This window comes from Erythrolamprus reginae, unplaced genomic scaffold, assembly GCF_031021105.1.
Source record: "Erythrolamprus reginae isolate rEryReg1 unplaced genomic scaffold, rEryReg1.hap1 H_3, whole genome shotgun sequence".
Taxonomy (NCBI): domain Eukaryota; kingdom Metazoa; phylum Chordata; class Lepidosauria; order Squamata; family Dipsadidae; genus Erythrolamprus; species Erythrolamprus reginae.
The window spans coordinates 398,087-417,844 of record NW_027248484.1 but is presented as its reverse complement, the minus strand read 5'-3'; the positions used below and the strand labels follow the sequence as shown (position 1 = coordinate 417,844).

General features: G+C 41.9%; 1 protein-coding gene across 1 annotated transcript; it reads right to left on the bottom strand.

Moving 5' to 3' along the window:
* Nucleotides 1-1,423: 1,423 nt before the first annotated feature.
* LOC139155558 (actin-related protein 2/3 complex subunit 1B-A-like) lies at nt 1,424-18,419 on the bottom strand. The gene is made up of 10 exons (XM_070730741.1): nt 18,268-18,419; nt 12,444-12,518; nt 9,490-9,594; nt 8,386-8,608; nt 7,437-7,544; nt 7,046-7,252; nt 6,169-6,244; nt 4,822-5,018; nt 3,627-3,717; nt 1,424-1,682 (listed from the first exon to the last, which is right to left on the bottom strand). Exons 2-10 carry the CDS (start codon nt 12,505-12,507, stop codon nt 1,644-1,646), a joined length of 1,110 nt encoding a protein of 369 aa, XP_070586842.1. The 5' UTR covers nt 12,508-12,518; nt 18,268-18,419; the 3' UTR covers nt 1,424-1,643.
* Between the last annotated feature and the right edge of the window lie 1,339 nt (nt 18,420-19,758).

Sequence of the window (19,758 nt, the reverse complement as noted above, 5' to 3'; positions counted from 1 at the left end):
TCAAATACACACGGGATATAATCTGGTAGCAAGCAAGCAGCAGGATTGGAATTTCGCTATCGGCAGGGAGTTAATTACTTTCTGATGCAGTTAACATACTATTCTGAATAGCTTGGGAGATAACAGGCTATAAATCTCTACTTAAGCAAAAATCTTACCGGCACAAAACACAGTTTTCTGCGAAACTTTTTCTTGCTCATTGGAGCAGTCTCATAATTATCTAGGGTTTTCTTTTCAAGAGGCTAATGAAACACGCGCCATACTTTGTCAATCAGTCTGCGGAGAGGGGCGGCATACAAATCTGATTAAACTATAAACTAGCTGTCGGAACACAACCGCCTTTTCCAATTTCTCCTAAAGTGACGTATGCAATGCACAGAACTACTAAACTGCAGATTAATACCTCTTACCTTGGACTTCTCTTCTTTTGATTTTTCTTCTATATTTTGGATTTAACCACTCGTTCTGTGATAACTCATCACTATAGAAACATAGAAGACTGACGGCAGAAAAAGACCTCATGGTCTATCTAGTCTGCCCTTATACTATTTCCTGTATTTTATCTTAGGATGGATCTATGTTTATCCCAGGCATGTTTAAATTCAGTTACTGTGGATTTACCAACCACGTCTGCTGGAAGTTTGTTCCAAGGATCTACTACTCTTTCAGTGAAATAATATTTTCTCACGTTGCTTTCGATCTTTCCCCCAACTAACTTCAGATTGTGTCCCCTTGTTCTTGTGTTCACTTTCCTATTAAAAACACTTCCCTCCTGGGCCTTATTTAACCCTTTAATATATTTAAATGTTTCGATCGTGTCCCCATTTTTCCTTCTGTCCTCCAGACTAGACAGATTGAGTTCATTAAGTCTTTCCTGATACGTTTTATGCTTAAGACTTTCCACCATTTTTGTATCCCGTCTTTGGACCCGTTCAATTTTGTCAATATCTTTTTGTAGGTGAGGTCTCCAGAACTGAACACAGTATTATTCCAAATGTGTTCAGTTCTGGAGACCTCACCTACAAAAAGATATCTGACAGGGAACCCTTTTCCATAGTAACCTCAGCCCCCTGAGGCTCTTCTAAATCACTGTTCCCTTCACCCCCATCTCCCCTACTATCCCCTAACCCCGTCTCCCCTACTATCCCCTCCCCTAACCCAGGATAAACTAAGGCACTTGGCTCTTCGTCTTCAGAATCAAACATTTCCTGAGGCTGACAAGGATGGCAACACAATGGACCAAAGCTCACTTCACAGATATTTCACTTAGCAATGGAAATGTTGGGCTCCATTGCCGTCGTAACTCGCGGACTGCCTGCAAGCATAAAAATTGGCAGAGATTCATCTTTTAAATTCTGAGAAATGCAATCTTGACTGTAGGAAGGAGGAAGAGACCCATGTCAAGACACAGATTTTACACTTGTTTTTAATAACTGCATGCGTTTTATTTTAATTTTAAGCACCTCCTGGGTTCCTGCCCAGGAGGCCTGATTTTTTTAAAAAAAGCTGAGCTCGTAGTATCTGGGATTGTCATTTCTTGAAGGTTCTGGAAAGCAGGAATCGATGAAGCTTTGATTGATTTCCTGGGCAGGTGGGAGTCGCTGTCTCCGCTGGTGGATTTTATGCAGGGAGGGGCCGTTGGCTTATTTCACCCGAAGGCCTTTCATTGCAGCCTCCAACGTCTGAAACACAAAAGGAAAGAGAATTTACAATCCCGACTCTATTTGCTCAAGATCAGAAATTGGATCCATTGGAATCCGGAGTGATTTTACCCCGGATTCTCAAGATTATAAATCTCTCTAACTTCTTGATTATTTTTTTCCCCTCCCCTTTTCTTTGGCTCAAGCAGAACCTCATGCCCTTATCACCTCGAGGCTCGACTACTGTAACGCTCTCTACATGGGGCTGCCTTTGAAAAGTGTTCGGAAACTTCAGATCGTGCAGAATGCAGCTGCGAGAGCAATCATGGGCTTTTCCAAATATGCCCATGTTACTCCAACACTCCGCAGTCTGCATTGGCTGCCGATCAGTTTCCGGTCACAATTCAAAGTGTTGGTTATGACCTATAAAGCCCTTCATGGCACCGGATCAGAATATCTCCGGGACCGCCTTCTGCCGCACGAATCCCAGCGACCGGTTAGGTCCCACAGAGTCGGCCTTCTTCGGGTCCCGTCGACTAAACAATGTCGTCTGGCGGGACCCAGGGGAAGAGCCTTCTCTGTGGTGGCTCCGACCCTCTGGAACCAGCTCCCCCCTGAGATTAGGATTGCCCCCACCCTCCTTGCCTTTCGTAAACTCCTTAAAACCCACCTCTGTCGTCAGGCATGGGGGAACTGAAACATCTCCCCCTTGCCCATGTCTTTTTTGTGTTTGATTGTGTGTTTGTTTTTTATATATATTGGGGTTGTTTTATGAATTTCTTAACTTAAAATTGTAATTGGATTGGTGGGTATTGGATGTGTCACTATGTACTGTTTTTACTATTGTTGTGAGCCGCCCCGAGTCTGCGGAGAGGGGCGGCATATAAATCTAATAAATCTAATCTAAAACTAACTAAAAACATGGAATGAAAAAAAAATCTATTTCCCCCAGAAAGGACTCAACCCCCTGCCTCAATTTTATTCCAAATTTCCACCGAAGTTTTTTCAGAGGGGTGGAATTTGTTTTTTTATTTTTTTTTATTTTTTTATTAAATTTGTATGCCACCCCTCTCCGCAGACTCGGGGCGGCTCACAACAGCAACAGAAAACAATATAATACAAATTCAATAATTAGCTAAAAACCCATAATTTTTTTTTTAATAAACATGCACACAACATACCATACATAAACAGTATAGGCCTGGGGAAGGTATTTCAGTTCCCCCATGCCTGACGGCAGAGGTGGGTTTTAAGGAGTTTGCAGAAGGCAAGGAGGGTGGGGGCAGTTCTAATCTCAGGGGGGGGCTGGTTCCAGAGGGTCGGGGCCGCCACAGAGAAGGCTCTTCCCCTGGGACCCGCCAAACGACGTTCTTGCAACATGAAAGGATGAAAACCAGACAAGGCTCCTTCCCGTTGAAATAATGATCATAAATAAAATAATAATAATAATAAATAAAGTGAACCATGAAAGTGGTCATGTATTTGTAGCTAACCAGGGTTTTGATTTCATTTTTTTAAAGAATGCTTCTGGGACATGTTGTTAGAAAGATATATAATGCTGCAACCAGATGTTATGGGTTGGGTTGCAGTAGCAGGTTGCTACAGGGATTGATTGATTGATTGGATTTATATCTCCAAGGACTCGGGGCATCTTAGAACATATAAAAGAAAAAAACAATACAAGTATCCTAAATCCAATTAGTTTAATCTAATCTAAAATCCCGTTACATTAAAAGTCAATCATTCCCACTGATTGGTATGGTTGAGGATGGCGCTCTGATAGTGAAAGTTGCATTGCGCGCACAGCAAAATGTTGTGGAGGAGCGCACGCACGAGAGAGATTTTGGCAAAAAATATTGCTTCTGTGCTTCCACCTTTGACCTTTTTAACTTCATGTTTAAGCCTTAAAACGTCTAGACATTGTTCCTCTCTTAAGAATTCTACCTGGATGGCCCTGGGCAGCCCTCTTTCGCCCTCCCTACTCACCTTCACGTCCCATATGCTCATGCCGCCATCCATCCCGGTGGTGCAGAATTTGGAGCAGTTGCCCTTCCCGCCGGCAACCACAGAGATTTGGCTGGAAGAGAACAGAAGGATCCCTGGGTTGAGTCATAGAAACAGAAGATTGACGGCAGAAAAAGACCTCATGGTCCATCTAGTCTGCCCTTATACTATTTCCTGTATTTTATCCTAGGATAGATCTATGTTTATCTCAGGCATGTTTCAATTCAGTCTGTGGATTTACCAACCACGTCTGCTGGAAGTTTGTTCCAAGCATCTACTACTCTTTCAGTCAAATAATATTTTCTCACGTTGATTCTGATATTTCCCTCAACTAACCTCAGATTGTGCCCCCTTGTTCTTGTGTTCACTTTCCTATTAAAAACACTTCCCTCCCGAACCCTATTTAACCCTTTAACATATTTAAATGTTTCGATCCTGTCCCCCCTTTTCCTTCTGTCCTCCAGACTAGACAGATGGAGTTCATGAAGTCTTTCCTGATGCGTTTTATGCTTAAGACATTCCACCATTCTTGTAGCCCGTCTTTGGACCTGTTCAATTTCGTCAATATCTTTTTGTAGGTGAGGGTCTCCAGAACTGAACACAGTACTGTACTCCAAATGTGGTCTCACCAGCGCTCTATATAAGGGGATCGCAATCTCCCTCTTCCTGCTTGTTATACCTCTAGCTATGCAGCCAAGCATCCTACTTGCTTTTCCTACCGTCCGACCACACTGCTCACCCATTTTGAGACTGTCAGAAATCACGACCCCTAAGAGCTGTATGTGCGTGTGTGTACATACACATACAGTTTATATAGTAGATAATGCATATTTTTGTGTGCCTGTGTAATATGTATGCAAATATATGGCATATATACATAGAATTAAATAGTATGTTTTGGATGTTCAATAATAGTAAATAGATAGGGAAATTATATCTCTTTGAGGCGCGGAGAGGCCAGGCACCCTAACCCAAACCCTTGACATGAGTGATGTCAAGTTGGCCACCTTTAAGCCAGTCACATAACCTTTAACCCACCTGGTCACATGGCCGGAAAGCCACACCCACAGTGTGGTAGTAAACATTTTTGCAGCCCTTCACTGGTTTCAGGTTATTGCTAACTTGCCAAATATGGAGACCCTTAGTTATAAAGAGGAAAAAGGTTTTGCAGCCTTGCCTGATGCTGTTCTTGTGGACCGTGTCCAGAGAAGCATTGTTGGTATCAGAGCTGGCCTTCTTGTCCAGGTTCTGGAAACGCTCCCGAGCTGTCAGTCCACGCTGGGAACTCTGCTTAGGGATGTCCATTTTCCCACCATAGCTCAAGGCGCCCTGCTGTTCATTGTACACGAACAACATGGGGTAGCAGTCATGTCCCTGGGGGGAAAAAAATAGAGAAGACAAGAGCGATGAAGTTCACGTTCTACCCAACTTACGGTTGGGTAGAGCTACCCCAAACCAGTGTCTTTCTGACGAGGCTGGTCCACAACTCCTAAACTTGTTATTCCTGGGGATAGAGAACCTGCAATACAGCTGTGAAAGGATTATACAGTGTCACTTTATGAACTTAATTCGTTCCGTGACCAGGTTCTTAATTTAAAAAGTTTGTAAGAAGAAGCAATTTTTCCCATAGGAATCAATGTAAAAGCAAATAAGGCGTGCGATTGGGGAAACCACAGGGAGAGTGGAGGTCCTGTTTCCTCCTAGGAGATTCCTGGAGAGGCCCCATGGAAGCTTCTCCCTGCCTTTTGCGGCCCTGTTTCCTCCCAGGAGATTCCTAGAGAGGCCCCACGGAGGTTTCTCTCCACCTTTTCCAGCCCTGTTTCCTCCCAGGAGATTCCTAGAGAGGCCCCACGGAAGCTTCTCTCTGCCTTTTCAGGCCCTGTTTCCTCCCAGGAGATTCCTAGAGAGGCCCCACGGAGGTTTCTCTCCGCCTTTTCCAGCCCTGTTTCCTCCCAGGAGATTCTTAGAGAGGCCCCACAGAGGCTTCTCCCTGCCTTTTACGGTTACAGTTTCGAAGGCTCAGGTTTGTAAGTGGAAAACGGTTCTTGAGAAGAGGCAAAAAAATCTTGAACACCCGGTTCATATCTAGAAAAGTTTGTAAGTAGAGGCGTTTATAGGTAGAGGTACCACTGTATTGTGTTCTAATGTTTCATAGAGAATTTTATTTATTTATTTTGTCAAGTATGAATTGGTAGTATACAAAGATATAAAAATGTTTATATACATGATACTAGTAAGAGAGAAACATTAGGACATGGGACGGAAGGCACGCTGGTGCACTTATGTACGCCCCTTACTGACCTCTTAGGAATCAGGTGAGGTCAACAGTGGATAGTCTAAGGGTAAAGTTTTGGGGGTTAGGTGATGATACTACAGAGTCTGGTAGTGAGTTCCATGCATCAACTACTCAGTTGCTAAAGTTGTATTTCCTACAGTTGAGTTTGGAGCGGTTTACTTTTGAGTTTGGAGCTGTTTCCCTTTTTGTGGGAAGATCACCCCAGAAGAGAGAAAGTGTATGACTTACCGCAGCCACAAGACTATTCTCGGTGATGAAGGTAACAGCCAGGAGGGGCAGAGTTTCCGTAGAAAGGCAAGCAACACTGAGGAGTAAAGCAAAACTTCAGCCCGATCCTTAATATTTGTTTCAATTACGAATGTGAAAACTCCAGTTGTGGATTATATCAAATAAAGCACCGCTCATCAAACTTTCCAAACTCTACATCCTCCAGGTGACTTTTTTGGGGTCCACCTATGTCAATTCTCCAAGACTGTATCAGGGGATATCTTATTTTGGAGGAAACAGGGTAGGTGGACCCCCAAAAAGTCATAGACTATAGACCAAAAGCCTGCAAGCTAAAACAACTTTTAATATTTGTTTGTTTGTTTATTATTTATTTATTTATTTACTTATTTATTTATTTAAAGCTGCTCAAAAAATAAAGGGAACACTTAAACAACACAATATTTAAATTCAGTAACTGAATTTAAACATGCCTGGGATAAACATATATTCATTGTAAGATAAAATACAGGAAATAGTATAAGGGCAGACTAGTTGGACCAGGAGGTATATTTCTGCCGTCAGTCTTCTATGTTTCTATATAACTCTCCAGCTTTCTTTTCCATTAATATTGTCCTAATTTCTTCTTAGCATTAGCATTTAGACTTATATACCACTTCATAGTGCCTTACAGCCTTCTCTAAGCAGTCTTACAGAGTCAACATATATTGCCCCCAACAATCTGGCTCCTCATTTTACCAACATCGGAAGGATGGAAGTAAACCTTAAGCCTACTGAGATTCGATCTGCCAAACTGCTGGTGACCAGCAGACGTAGCTTGCAGCGCTGCACTCTAACCACTGCACCACCGAGGCTCTCTTCCTCACACCACCCTACTTACGCCATTTTCTTGTTGGCGTCTGCCAAACAGATGGTGCTGTCGTGGCCCACCCAGGCCAGATGGTTGCCACTCTCGGAAAAGCAGATACTGTGGACCCAGCTGTAGCTGCTCTTCGACTCAAACATCAGCTCCCCAAACGTCATCTTGGATCCCCAAGGAGTAGGGGCTGGGCGCTCTTCCACCTCTTTAATGTAGGCCGAGAAGATCCTGAAAGGTGGATGGAAAGGAGGAAAACAAAGCAGGTGACTCTACAACACTCATCCGAGAAGGAGCTATTTCAGCTAGATCCACGATCGCACCAATTAGTGTGCAACGGGTGGAGAAGAAGACTTCATAACAGATTTACATTACAACTTCCATCTTGACTGTATAGTCGATCCAGAAGACCCACCTGCATTTGAAGTCACAGGATCCTGCCGCCAGGAGGACGTTGTTTGGGTGCCAATCCAGGCAGAGGATGGTCGATCGAATCGGCTTCTTGATGTGCTTACAGACCCACCTGGGAGAAATTGGAGAGAGAAGCTGAAATGCCCAGCTTTTAAACTCTACTCTACTCTACTCTATTCTAATATATATTTTATTTCATGTACAATGAGAGCATCTGCACCAAAGACAAATTCCTTGTGCATCCGATCATACATAATAATAATAATAATAATAATAATAATAATAATAATAATAAATTAGATTTGTATGCCGCCCCTCTCCGAAGACTCGGTGCAACTGTACACCAGGCGAACCTGGGCAAACGCCCCCCTCGCCACAGCTGAAAGATGATGTTCCAATGTGAGCTGTGGATCGAGGAGGACGCCCAAGTTGCGGACCCTCTCCAAGGGGGGAAATGATTTCTCCCCCCCTAGGGTAATGGACGGACAGATGGAATTGTCCTTGGGAGGCAAGACCCACAGCCACTCCGTCTTGTCAGGGTTGAGTTTGGGCTTGTTGACACCCATCCAGACCCCAACAGCCTCCAGGCACCAGCACATCACTTCCACTGCTTCGCTGACTGGACATGGGGTGGAGATGTAAAGCTGGGTATCATCAGCGTACTGATGATACCTAACCCTATGCCCTTGGATGATCTCACCCAGCGGTTTCATGTAGATATTAAATAGCAGAGGGGAGAGGACCGACCTGCAAGGGAGAGACCTAGGGCCCAGTTTTGATTCATGGAATAATCTCCAACAGCTTTGTTCATCTTTGGTTGCATTTTGAAAATTTAAGCAGCTATCCACTTTAAGGCTATCCAACTTCTAAGACCTTTGGACTTCAACTCCCAGAATTCTCCAGCCACAAATCTGCCACGCCCCCACCCATCCCACATTTGCTAAGCAACGCACCAATCATTCTCTTGCTCAAAGTAGCAGATGGAGATCCTCCGGGAGCCGCTGCCCACCGCAAACTTGTTCTCCTTCGGGGACCACTTCACACAACAGGCCGCACGATTGATCCGGAGGATGACCAGGGTGGGCTTCCAAACATCGTTCTTCAGGGTCCAGACATAGGCGTTGCGGTCTGTCCCACAGCTCACAATCCGGTTGCTGTCGGGCGCCCAATCGATGCCTGTGAAAGGAGATCAAGTAGAAGGATTCTGGGGATCCGAAGTTGGACACCTGGTTTTTTTTAAAAAGAAAACTCAAAACGCCCTAATGCAGTGGTTCTCAACCCATTTATTCTAGTCTAGTCTAGTCTGCTCTACTCTATTCTATTTTAATATATATTTTCTTTTATGTACAATGAGAGCATCTGCACCGAAGACAAATTCCTTGTGCATATTTGGCCAATATAGAATTCTATTCTATTCTAATATATACTGTATTTTCTTTTATGTACAATGAGAGCATCTGCACCAAAGACAAATTCTTTGTGCACATTTGGCCAATATAGAATTCTATTCTATTCTAATATATACTGTATTTTCTTTTATGTACAATGAGAGCATCTACACCTAAGACAAATTCCTTGTGCACACTTGGCCAATATAGAATTCTATTCTATTCTATTCTAATATATATTTTCTTTTATGTACAATGAGAGCATCTACACCTAAGACAAATTCCTTGTGCACACTTGGCCAATATAGAATTCTATTCTATTCTAATATATATTTTCTTTTATGTACAATGAGAGCATCTACACCTAAGACAAATTCCTTGTGCACACTTGGCCAATATAGAATTCTATTCTATTCTATTCTAATATATATTTTCTTTTATGTACAATGAGAGCATCTACACCTAAGACAAATTCCTTCTGCACATTTGGCCAATAAAGAATTCTATTCTATTCTATTCTACTCTACTCTGATTCTTGACAAGTGTATCTTTTCTTTTACGTACACTGAGAGCATCCACACCAAAGACAAATTCCTTGTGCATCCAATCACGCTTGACCAATAAAGTAATTCTATCATTAATTAAATAGTGGGACTTCATTGTCCTCACCTGTCACTTGCCCATTGTGTTCCTTCAGCTCATGGATTTTGTCCCACTTGGACCCATTTTTCTTGTAGATGTGGACTTCGTGATTGTTGGGGGAGATGGCGAGTTCTGCAGGAAAGAAGAGGGACCCAAGTTTTACAAAACCAGCCTGTGGTTTGACCTGTTTTGTCAAACCCCCCAAACAAACAAACCAAGAAGAAACAGACCAAAACCAGGGGAGCCATAAAAACTTGGCTTTGTCCTAAAGTTATTTTTTCTTTCGGGTATAAAATTTTGATTTTTTTCCCCCCACCATAAAAGAAAACAATATATACAAACACAACAACAATGCTTAAAATCAAAACTTTTCTTATTACTCTTACTTCTTAGCTCTCCTTATCTAAAAATTTCCATTAATTTTATGCAACATTGTCAATTCTTAAAAGTCTAAATAAAAATTCTTTTTCTCCATCTTTCATTTATTTATTTTATATATTTATTTATTTGTTTGTTTGTTTTGTCAAGCACATATTGGTGGTATGCAGAGATATAATAATATTTATATACATGATACTAGTAAAAGATAAAGCATTAGGACAGGGGACGGAAGGCATGCTGGTGCACTTATGCACGCCCCTTACTAACCCCTTAGGAATCCGAGGAGGTCAACAGTGGAGAGTCTAAGGGTAAAGTTTGGGGGTTAGGTGATGATACTACAGAGTCAGGTAGGGAGTTGCATACATCAACTACTTGGTTACTAAAGTCGTATTTCCTGCAGTCGATTTTGGAGCGGTTTACTTTAAGTTTGTGTCTGTTGTGTGCTCGTGTGTTGTTGTGGTTGAAGCTGAAGTAGTTGTTGATGGGAAGGACGTTGTAGCCGATGATTTTACGGGCTATGCTCAGGTCGTGTTTAAGGCAACGTAGTTCTAAGCTTTCTAAACCTAGGGTTGTAAGTCTAGTTACGTAGGGGATTCTGTTGCGAGTGGAGGAACAGAGAGTTCTTCTCTGGACATTTTCTGGAGTGTTTCGGTCCGAAATGCGATGTAGGTTCCGGACCACATCTTAATATAAAAAGTTACATAACGTCAATGCAAACATTAAAAATAAGTTAATTTTTTTGTGGTGGTGTTTTTTTTAACAGCACACACACACACACACACACACACACACACACAAAATTTCCAAAAAACTAAAAAATAGCATTTGCAGATAAATGGCTCTTTCAGATGGCTGGGAATGTCCCTGATTCAGCAATGCAGAAGAGAAAGTGGTCTTGTTCTCCTGCTCTGGGAGGGAGGGATTGGATGTGGAATGAATGGGGTGGAAATTCCAGGGGAAGAGGAAGTGGGAGGGGAGGGGAGGACAGGAGAGGCTTTCTCATAGCTGTGGGGCAGAGAAGGCAGCTCCTTGGGAGGGATTCTACGCCTACCGGTCTTATATAGATCTACAGATGGATGGATGGGCTAGAGCAGTGTTTTTCAACCAGTGTGCCGTGGCACACTACTGTGCCGCGAGACATGGTCAGGTGTGCCGCAAAGCTCAGAGAGAGAAAGAAAGCAAGAGAGAGAGAAAAAAAGAGAAAGAAAGAAAGAAAGAGAGAGAAAGAAAGCAAGGGAGAGAAAGAGCGAGTGAGCGAGAAAGAGAACAAGAGAGAGAGAAAGAAAGCAAGAGAGAGAAAGAGAACAAGAGAAAGAAAGCAAGAGACAGAGCAAGAGAGAGAAAGAAAGAGAGGGAGGGAAGGAGAGAGAGAGAAAGACATAGAGGGAGGGAAGGAGGGAGAGAAAGAGAGCAAAAAAGAGAGGAAGGAAGGAAGAGAAAGAAAGAGGGATGAAGAGAGAGAAAGAAAGAGGAAGGAAGGGAGAGAGATAATTTTTTTGTCCAAACTTTTTTTAGCCCCCCCCCTCCCCCCCGGCTCAATGTGCCCCAGGGTTTCGTAAATGTAAAAAATGTGCCCTGGCTCAAAAAAGGTTGAAAATCACTGGGCTAGAGGACTTCTAGAAACTCCCCATGGATCCAGGGGGATAGGCTAGAGGGGGGGTCTTCTTCAGTCTTGGCAACGTTGCAAAAGACATGTGGACTTCCACTCCCAGAATTCCTCAGCCAGCGCAGAAATAGAAAAAGAAATGGATGGGATGAGATAGGATGGTATGGGATGGGGATTGGGATTTGGAATAGGATGGGATGGAATAGGAATACGAATAGGGATAAGAATAAAATGGAATAGAATAGGAATTAGAATAGAATAGAATATTAGAATATTAACACTCAAATTAAAAAACAAAGAAGAATCCGATCATTATAAAACTTGGAAATACTTCTATAATTGGTTTAAGAGAAGAAACAAAAACTTAAATTGAAATACAATAATAATAATACTTTATATCCTTTTTATTTCATATGAAAAATTATAAAAGATCTATATACAATTTTTTTTTTTTAGGGAAGATTTGTATGAATTTAAATAAATTAAACATGAATGAAAGAAGGCAGTTAAGAAAATAAAAATGATGAAAGGAATATGGACAGCCTAAAGGAGAAAATGGTAGATACCGATGTTATGAGATACTTCACCAGAAGATAATTTAAAACTATATGATGATTTATAACTTACCCCCTCAAGGGAATTTAAGTACAAATATTATATATTATGTTATATGTTAATTGTTATTGTCATCATTGTTTAGTGTACTTAAATAAGTAATGATATTATAAGAATTATTCTTTTTGTGTGTGTGTGTGTTTGTTTGTTTGTCTGTTAGTATGTGTTAATTTGGCATTGTTTCAACTTATGATTTATACCATTTATTTTATTTGTGTAAATGTGTATATATGTAATAAAAATTATTTTCTTTTTTTAAAAAAAGCAATAGAAATAAGAATAGAATAAGAATAGAAATAGGAATAGAATAATTGCTATTGTTGAGTTCAGGAGTTGAATCTCTGGGGATCCAGCAGCTCTTTGAAAAAGGGAGACTTACGAGTTCGGTCCTTGTTCCAGGCATGACAGGTGATGGGTTCCAGCAGGAAGCTTTGATAAGCCATGGTTTTTTAACCTGTTCAGAAAGAAAAACGGTTCGGTTTTAGGAATTACATAGACTATTCATAGCTCGGGTTGTAGATTTAGGCAGAAGTTTCTCCTTTGAACTTGCTGCATGGCTCCCGGATGTTTTGTTACCAAACTTGGTAACAAATTAGGATTTGGGGTGAAATGTCTTGATATTGCACCCAAAAGCACGCTGATGATGTTACCTAGTTTGGTAGCGAAATGTCCAGGAGCCAAGCAGCCAGCTCGGAGGAGAAACCTCTGCCTCAACAGTTTATATATTTTATATTATTTTATAATGTTTTATATTATTTTATATATTTTATTGTTTCATTTCATTTCATTTTACACCTGAGACAATTTACAACCACCTTGCGTAGCAATGGAAATTCTAGTTTCAATGATGGTCTTAAGTCAAGGACTACCTCTTGAATAAATCCAATTTAGAAATCTGAAGACGTCCAAGGAGAAAACACCACAATGGTTCCTAGCTGGAATAACCTTGTCGCTGATTTGCACAGTTTAAAAGCAGCGTTGTTCCTGACTTATGTCTGTCCACCAAGTACAGTAGCTATGCTGTCTTGGTTGCCCAAAAGATCCGAATCCTTGGTAAATAAAAATAAAAACAAGGAGACCAAACACATTGATCAGTCTTTTATTTCTGTTTTAGGGAGCTCCACGGTTGGGTACATCTTCCGTCAATGCTTATTAGTTCTGCAAAATGTGTTGATCCAGCTAATTGGTTGCTTTAGAATAGAATAGAATAGAATTTTATTGGCCAAGTGTGTTTGGACACACAAGGAATTTGTCTTGGTGCATATGCTCTCAGCGCACATAAAATAAAATATACATTTGTCAAGAATCATGTGGTACGACACTTAATGATTGTCATAGGGGTCAAATAAGCAATGAAGAAGCAATATTAATAAAAATCTTAGGATGTAAGCCACAAGTTACAGTCATACAGTCAACATGGGAGGAAATGGGTGAAAGGAATGATGAGAAAAACTAGTAGAATAGAAGTGCAGATTTAGTAGAAAGTCTGACAGTGTTGAGGGAATTATTTGTTTAGCAGAGTGATGGCGTTCGGGAAAAAACTGTTCTTGTGTCTAGTTGTCTTGGTGTGCAGTGCTCTGTAGCGACGTTTTGAGGGTAGGAGTTGAAACAAATTGTGTCCAGGATGGGTCAGTAAATATTTTCCCCTATAACCAAATCATGATTCTTGACAAATGTCTCTTTTCCTTTATGTACACTGAGAGCATCTGCACCAAAAACAAATTCCTTGTGTGTCCAATCACGCTTGGCCAATAAAGAATTCTATTCTATTCTATTCTAAAAAGCAGAACAAAGACCATCAGGCTGAGCCTCATGAGGAAATCCAACCTTGAGAACTGCTGTCTGCTCTTCCTCTCTGAAATCTCTCTACTTTTGGCCTTATATGGTATTACCTAACTGCTCTTGGTTAAGAAATAGTTCCGTTTTCCTGTGCTGTTTTTTTTTGCCCCCAAGCTATTTACTTCCTTGCCTTTCAAGCCAATTCAAAAAAAGTAATTCGAAAGAGTTAGATAGCAAGCCAATCTTTCCCTGGTTGAGAGTTCACATTTGGCAGCAAAGACGGGTTGTTGTTGTTTCAATAACAGAGTGAAGAGTTTTATGGATTCCTCTGGTTTTTGTCCGCATTGTTCTAGTTTGTCTGTTTTCATGAGGCCCTATTGAGAAATCCTGCCCATTTTCCACACCTCGACATGATAGTGTGACGGTCGATTAGGGTTGACTGCATTGGGGATGGATTGGAGAGGGCAAAGGAGAGGGGATTAACAGAGGGGTGGAATCAAGATCCCGTGGAGTGTTAATAGCACTTTACAAGGCCTTGGTAAGGCCACACCTGGAATACTGCATTCGATTTTGGTTGCCGCGATGCAAAAAGGATGTTGAGACTCTAGAAAAAGTGCTGAGAAGAGCAACAAAGATGATGAGGGGACTGGAGGTTAAAACATATGAAGAACAGTTGCAGGAACTGGGCATGGCTGGACCCACAAGATCATATGCTGCAACGTCCTACCGGTCAATGACTACTTCATCTTCAACCGCAACAACACAAGAGCGCGCAACAGATTCAAACTTAATATTCACCGCTCCAAACTTGACTGTAAAAATATGACTTTAACGATCGAGTTGTCAAAGCGTGGAACTCATTACAGGACTCAATTGTGTCAACCCCTAACCCCCAACACTTCTCCCTTAGACTCTCCACGATTGACCTCTCCAGGTTCCTAAGAGTTCAGTAAGGGGCGTACATAAGTGCACTGGTGTGCCTTTCGTCCCCTGTCCAATTGTCTTTCCTTTATCTCATATATCATATATATTTACTTCCTTTCATATATCTTCTCCTCTATTTTTACATATCTTTATTATCTATTCTCTTCCATATGTATTGTGTATTGGATGAATGGATGAATGAATGAATGAATGAATGAATGAATAAATAAATAAATAAATAAATGATAGCAACTTTGCAATATCTCAGGGGTGGTCACAAAAAAGAGGGAGTCAACCTATTCTCCAAAGCACCTGAAGGTAGAACAAGAAGCAACGGGTGGAAATTAAATCCAGGACAGAAGCAACTTAGAACTAAGGAGAAATTTCCTGACAGTTAGCACAATGAATCAGTGGAACAGCTTGCCTCCAGAAGTTGTGAATGCTCCCAACACTGGAAGTTTTAAAGAAGATATTGAATAACCATTTGTCTGAAGTGCTGTAGGGTTTCCTGCCTAAGCAGGGGGTTGGACTAGAAGACCTCCAAGGTCCCTTCCAACTCTGTTGTTATTATTATCATTGTGGATTAGTCATCCCCTTGAGGTTATTCACTGCTTCTAACTACCCTTCTTATCTGCATGGAAAGATCACCCAGGAGCCTCATATTATCAATTAGTTCAAGAGGGATTTGTTCAGATTAAAGGTTGCATTCAGCGTTGGTCTCCACACTACAAAAAAGACCTTGAAACACTAGAGAAGAAGAGAGCAACCAGAATGATAAGGGGATTGAAAACTAAAACAAACGAAGAAACATTGCAGGAGCTGGGCATAGATAGTCTAGCGAAGAAGAAGTCCAGGGTGGACGTGATAGCAGTCTACAAATACTTGAGGGGTTGCAACAGAGAGAAGGGGGTCAAGCTATTTTCAAAAGCACCTGAAGGCCAGACAAGGAATAATTGAAAAGTGTTCGGAAACTTCAGATCGTGCAGAACTCAGCCGCAAGAGCCATCGTGGGGCTTCCAAGATTTGCCCATGTTTCCTCAACACTCCGTGGCTTGCATTGGCTGCCGATCAGTTTCCGGTCACAATTCAAAGTGTTGGTCATGACCTTTAAAGCCCTACATGGCTTTGGACCAGACTACCTCCGGAACCGCCTGCTACCGCACGAATCCCAGCGACCGATAAGGTCGCACAGAGTTGGCCTTCTCCGGGTCCCGTCGACTAAACAATGTCGTTTGGCGGGCCCCAGGGGAAGAGCCTTCTCTGTGGCGGCCCCGGCCCTCTGGAACCAACTCCCCCTGGAGATTAGAATTGCCCCCACCCTCCCTGTCTTTTGTAAACTACTCAAGACTCATTTATACCGCCAGGCATGGGGGAGTTGAGATACTCCTTCCCCCTAGGCCATTACAAGTTATGCATGGTATGTCTGTGTGTATGTTTGGTTTTATAATAAGGGTCTTTTAGTTGTTTTTATTATTGGATTGTCACATGCTGTTTTTATCATTGTGGTTAGCCACCCCGAGTCTACGGAGAGGGGCGGCATACAAATCCAATAAATTATCATTATTAATTATTAATAATGAATAGAAGCTGACCAAAGAGAGATTCAACCTAGAAGTAAGGAGGAACTTTCTGACAGTAAGAGCGATAAACCAGTGGAACAGCGTGCCTGTGAAGGTTATGAATGCTCCAACACTAGAGACATTCAAGAAGAGATTGGGTTGCTATTTGTCTAGAGTGGCATAGGCCCCCTGCACCAGTAGGGGGTTGGACTAGATCAGTGTTTTTCAACCAGTGTGCCGTGGCACACTAGTGTGCCGCGAGACATGGTCAGGTGTGCCGCGAAACTCAGCAAGAGAGAGAAAGAAAGAGAGAGAGAAAGAGAAAGAGAGAAAGAGAGGGAAAGAAAGCAAGAGAGAGAGAGAGAGAGAAAGAAAGGCAGGGAAGGAGGGAGAGATAGAAAGAGAGCAAAAAAGAGAGGAAGGAAGGAAGAGAGAAAGAAAGAAGGATGGAGAGAGAGAGGAAGGAAGGGAGAGAGAAAAAGAGGGAGAGAAATAGAGCGAAAGGGAGGAAGAGAGAGAGAGAATTTTTTTGTCCAAACTTTTTTAGCCCCCCCCCCCCCCCCCGCTCAATGTGCCCCATGATTTTGTATATGTAAAAAATGTGCCGCAGCTCAAAAAAGGTTGAAAATCACTGGACTAGATGACCTACAAGGTCCCTTCCAACGCTAATAAAAATAAACAAACCATTAAATTACATACATACATACATACATACATACATACTGTACATACATACAGGGGGTGGACAACAAAATGGAAACGCCTTGAAAAACCATCGAAATTTCAGTAATGGAGAAAATCATTTGAACTGAATCTTAACTTTAGCCAATTACAAATTGTAACGTGTATGCAGGATACCCATTATGGCTCTTTTTTTCATCAGCTCAGAATAGTTAAAAAATCTATTTAGTCATCTTGCAGGATCTTTATTTTATTTTTATTTTATTTATTAGATTTGTATGCCGCCCCTCTCCGTAGACTCGGGGTGGCTCACGACAACAACAAAGCAATTCATGACAAATCTAATAATTTAAAAACATTAAAAGAAAAACCCCTTTATTAAAGCAGACATACACACACACAAACATACCATACATAAATGTCTCAATTCCCCCATGCCTGACGGCAGAGGTGGGTTTTAAGGAGTTTACGAAAGGTAAGGAGGGTGGGGGCAGTTCTAATCTCCATGGGGAGCTGGTTCCAGAGGGTCGGGGCCGCCACAGAGAAGGCTCCTCCCCTCATCTTGCAAGGAGGGGCAGGAATCTAAAAATAACAGTCCGCTTCCCTGGATAATTTCTTTTTTTGGGGTAGGGGGAGGCTTGCAAGCAAACTCCAAATCCAAAAACTTCTGCCCAACTCACCAGCTCCCTTTCTAAAAAAAAAAGCGCTTTTTAAAAAATAACCCCAAAAACTCACTCTGCTTGTTTTGAAGAAACAAGCACCAAAAAACTGCCCACTTCAGAGAAGCAATGTCACTTGCATTAATCTGCAGAGGATTGTTCAGAAGAACCACAATTTTTTTGTGTGTGCGTGTGTGTTTGGAGAGGGAGAAACTTTTGAGGAGTTGTTTCGGTAGAAAACGCAAGAAGCGAAGCCAACCGCTCTCCAGAGAGAAACTTCAGTGGGTGGAAAGGGAAAAAAAAGACACACACAAAACCCCCAAAACTTCCTGAAAGTATTGCCAGAAGGGAATGGAAAGGAAATAACACCCAAATGGAAAGGCGGAGGAGGATGGGGCAGGAGGAGGAGTGGTGGTGGTGGTGAGGAGGGAGAAAATGAGTCAAACCAGTTTTTTCACTCCGGATTTTGGACCCCTGCCATCCCTTCGGAGAGGAGCGCCTCCGCAAGAAAGTTAGCCAAGAGAGAAGAAGACAACCGAAAGAGAATCTCTTTGGGGTTTTGTCTTTTTTCTTTTTTTGAAGGAGCATCTCAGAGACTGACCTTGGATGGGAAAGATGAAGCTCTCGAGATCTTGATCTGTTGAGGAGCAGAACGGTTTGTCCACGGACTCTGGGCAGTCGACGTGAACAGCTCTCCGCTGAGCCAGCTCAGGAGGAAATGAAGAAGTTGAAGAGGCAAGGCTAAACTGTCAGACTTCCCTCTCGCCGGCGAGGAACTTAACCACTTCCTTGCTTGGGGGTTGGAAATTTCTTTCTCTCTGTGTGTGTCTACGAGATGCCTTTTGTGTAGAGAAGGAGGAGTAAGCTTGCAGCCTTCAACAATGCTGATTTTGCAAGGCTGCAAAAATCATTGAAACCAGCAACCACCAACTGGGGGGTCTTTGGACCACTGGGGGGTCCGTGAGAAAATTTTGGTGGTCCGCAGAAAAATTATTTGCATTTTTTAGGGGACACAATCTGAAGTTAGTTGGGGGAAAGATGAAAGGCAACATGAGAAAATATTATTTTACTGAAAGAGTAGTAGATCCTTGGAACAAACTTCCAGCAGACGTGGTAGATAAATCCACAGGAACTGAATTTAAACATGCCTGGGATAAACATATATCCATCGTAAGATAAAATACAGGAAATAGTATAAGGGCAGACTAGATGGACCATGAGGTCTTTTTCTGCCATCAGTCTTCTATGTTTCTATGTTTATACTGCATTAAATCAGAATGGAATAGAATTCTTCATGGGCCAAGCGTGATTGGACACACAAGGAATTTGTCTTTGGTGCTCAAAATATAAAGGGAACACTTAAACAAGACAATATAACTCCAAGTAAATCAAACTTCTGTGAAATCAAACTGTCCACTTAGGAAGCAACGCTGATTGGCAATCAGTTTCTTTTGCTGTTGTGCACTTTCAACTTTGTACAGAATATTTCATCCATTCAGATCTAGGAAGTGTTCTTTGAGTGTTCCCTTCATTTTTTTTTTTGAGCAGTGTACATTTGTCAAGAATCATGTGGTACAACACAATGATTGTCATAGGGGTCAAATAAGCAATGAGAAAACAATATTAATAAAAATCTTAAGGATTCAAGCAACACGTTACAGTCATACAATCATAAGTGATGATTGGAATGATGAGAAAAAACTAGTAGTAATAGTAGTGCAGCCTTAGTGAATAGTTTGACAGTGCCGAGGGAAGTATTTATTTAGCAGAGTGATGGCGTTCGGGGAAAAACTGTCCTTGTGTCTAGTTGTCTTGGTGTGCAGTGCTCTGTAGCAACGCTTTTGAGGGTAGGAGTTGAAACAATTTGTGTCCAGGATGCGAGGGGTCAGTCAATATTTCCCCCGCCCTCTTTTTGACTCGTGCAGTCTACAGGTCCTCAATGGAAGGCAGGTTGGCAGCCATTGTTTTTTCTGCAGTTCTGATTCTCCTCTGAAGTCTGTGTCGGTCCTGTTGGGTTGCAGAACCTCAAACTACGTCCCATGATACAGAGAGGTGCAATTGTGTTGCTGCAGAGTCTCCCCCTGTGGGGTCT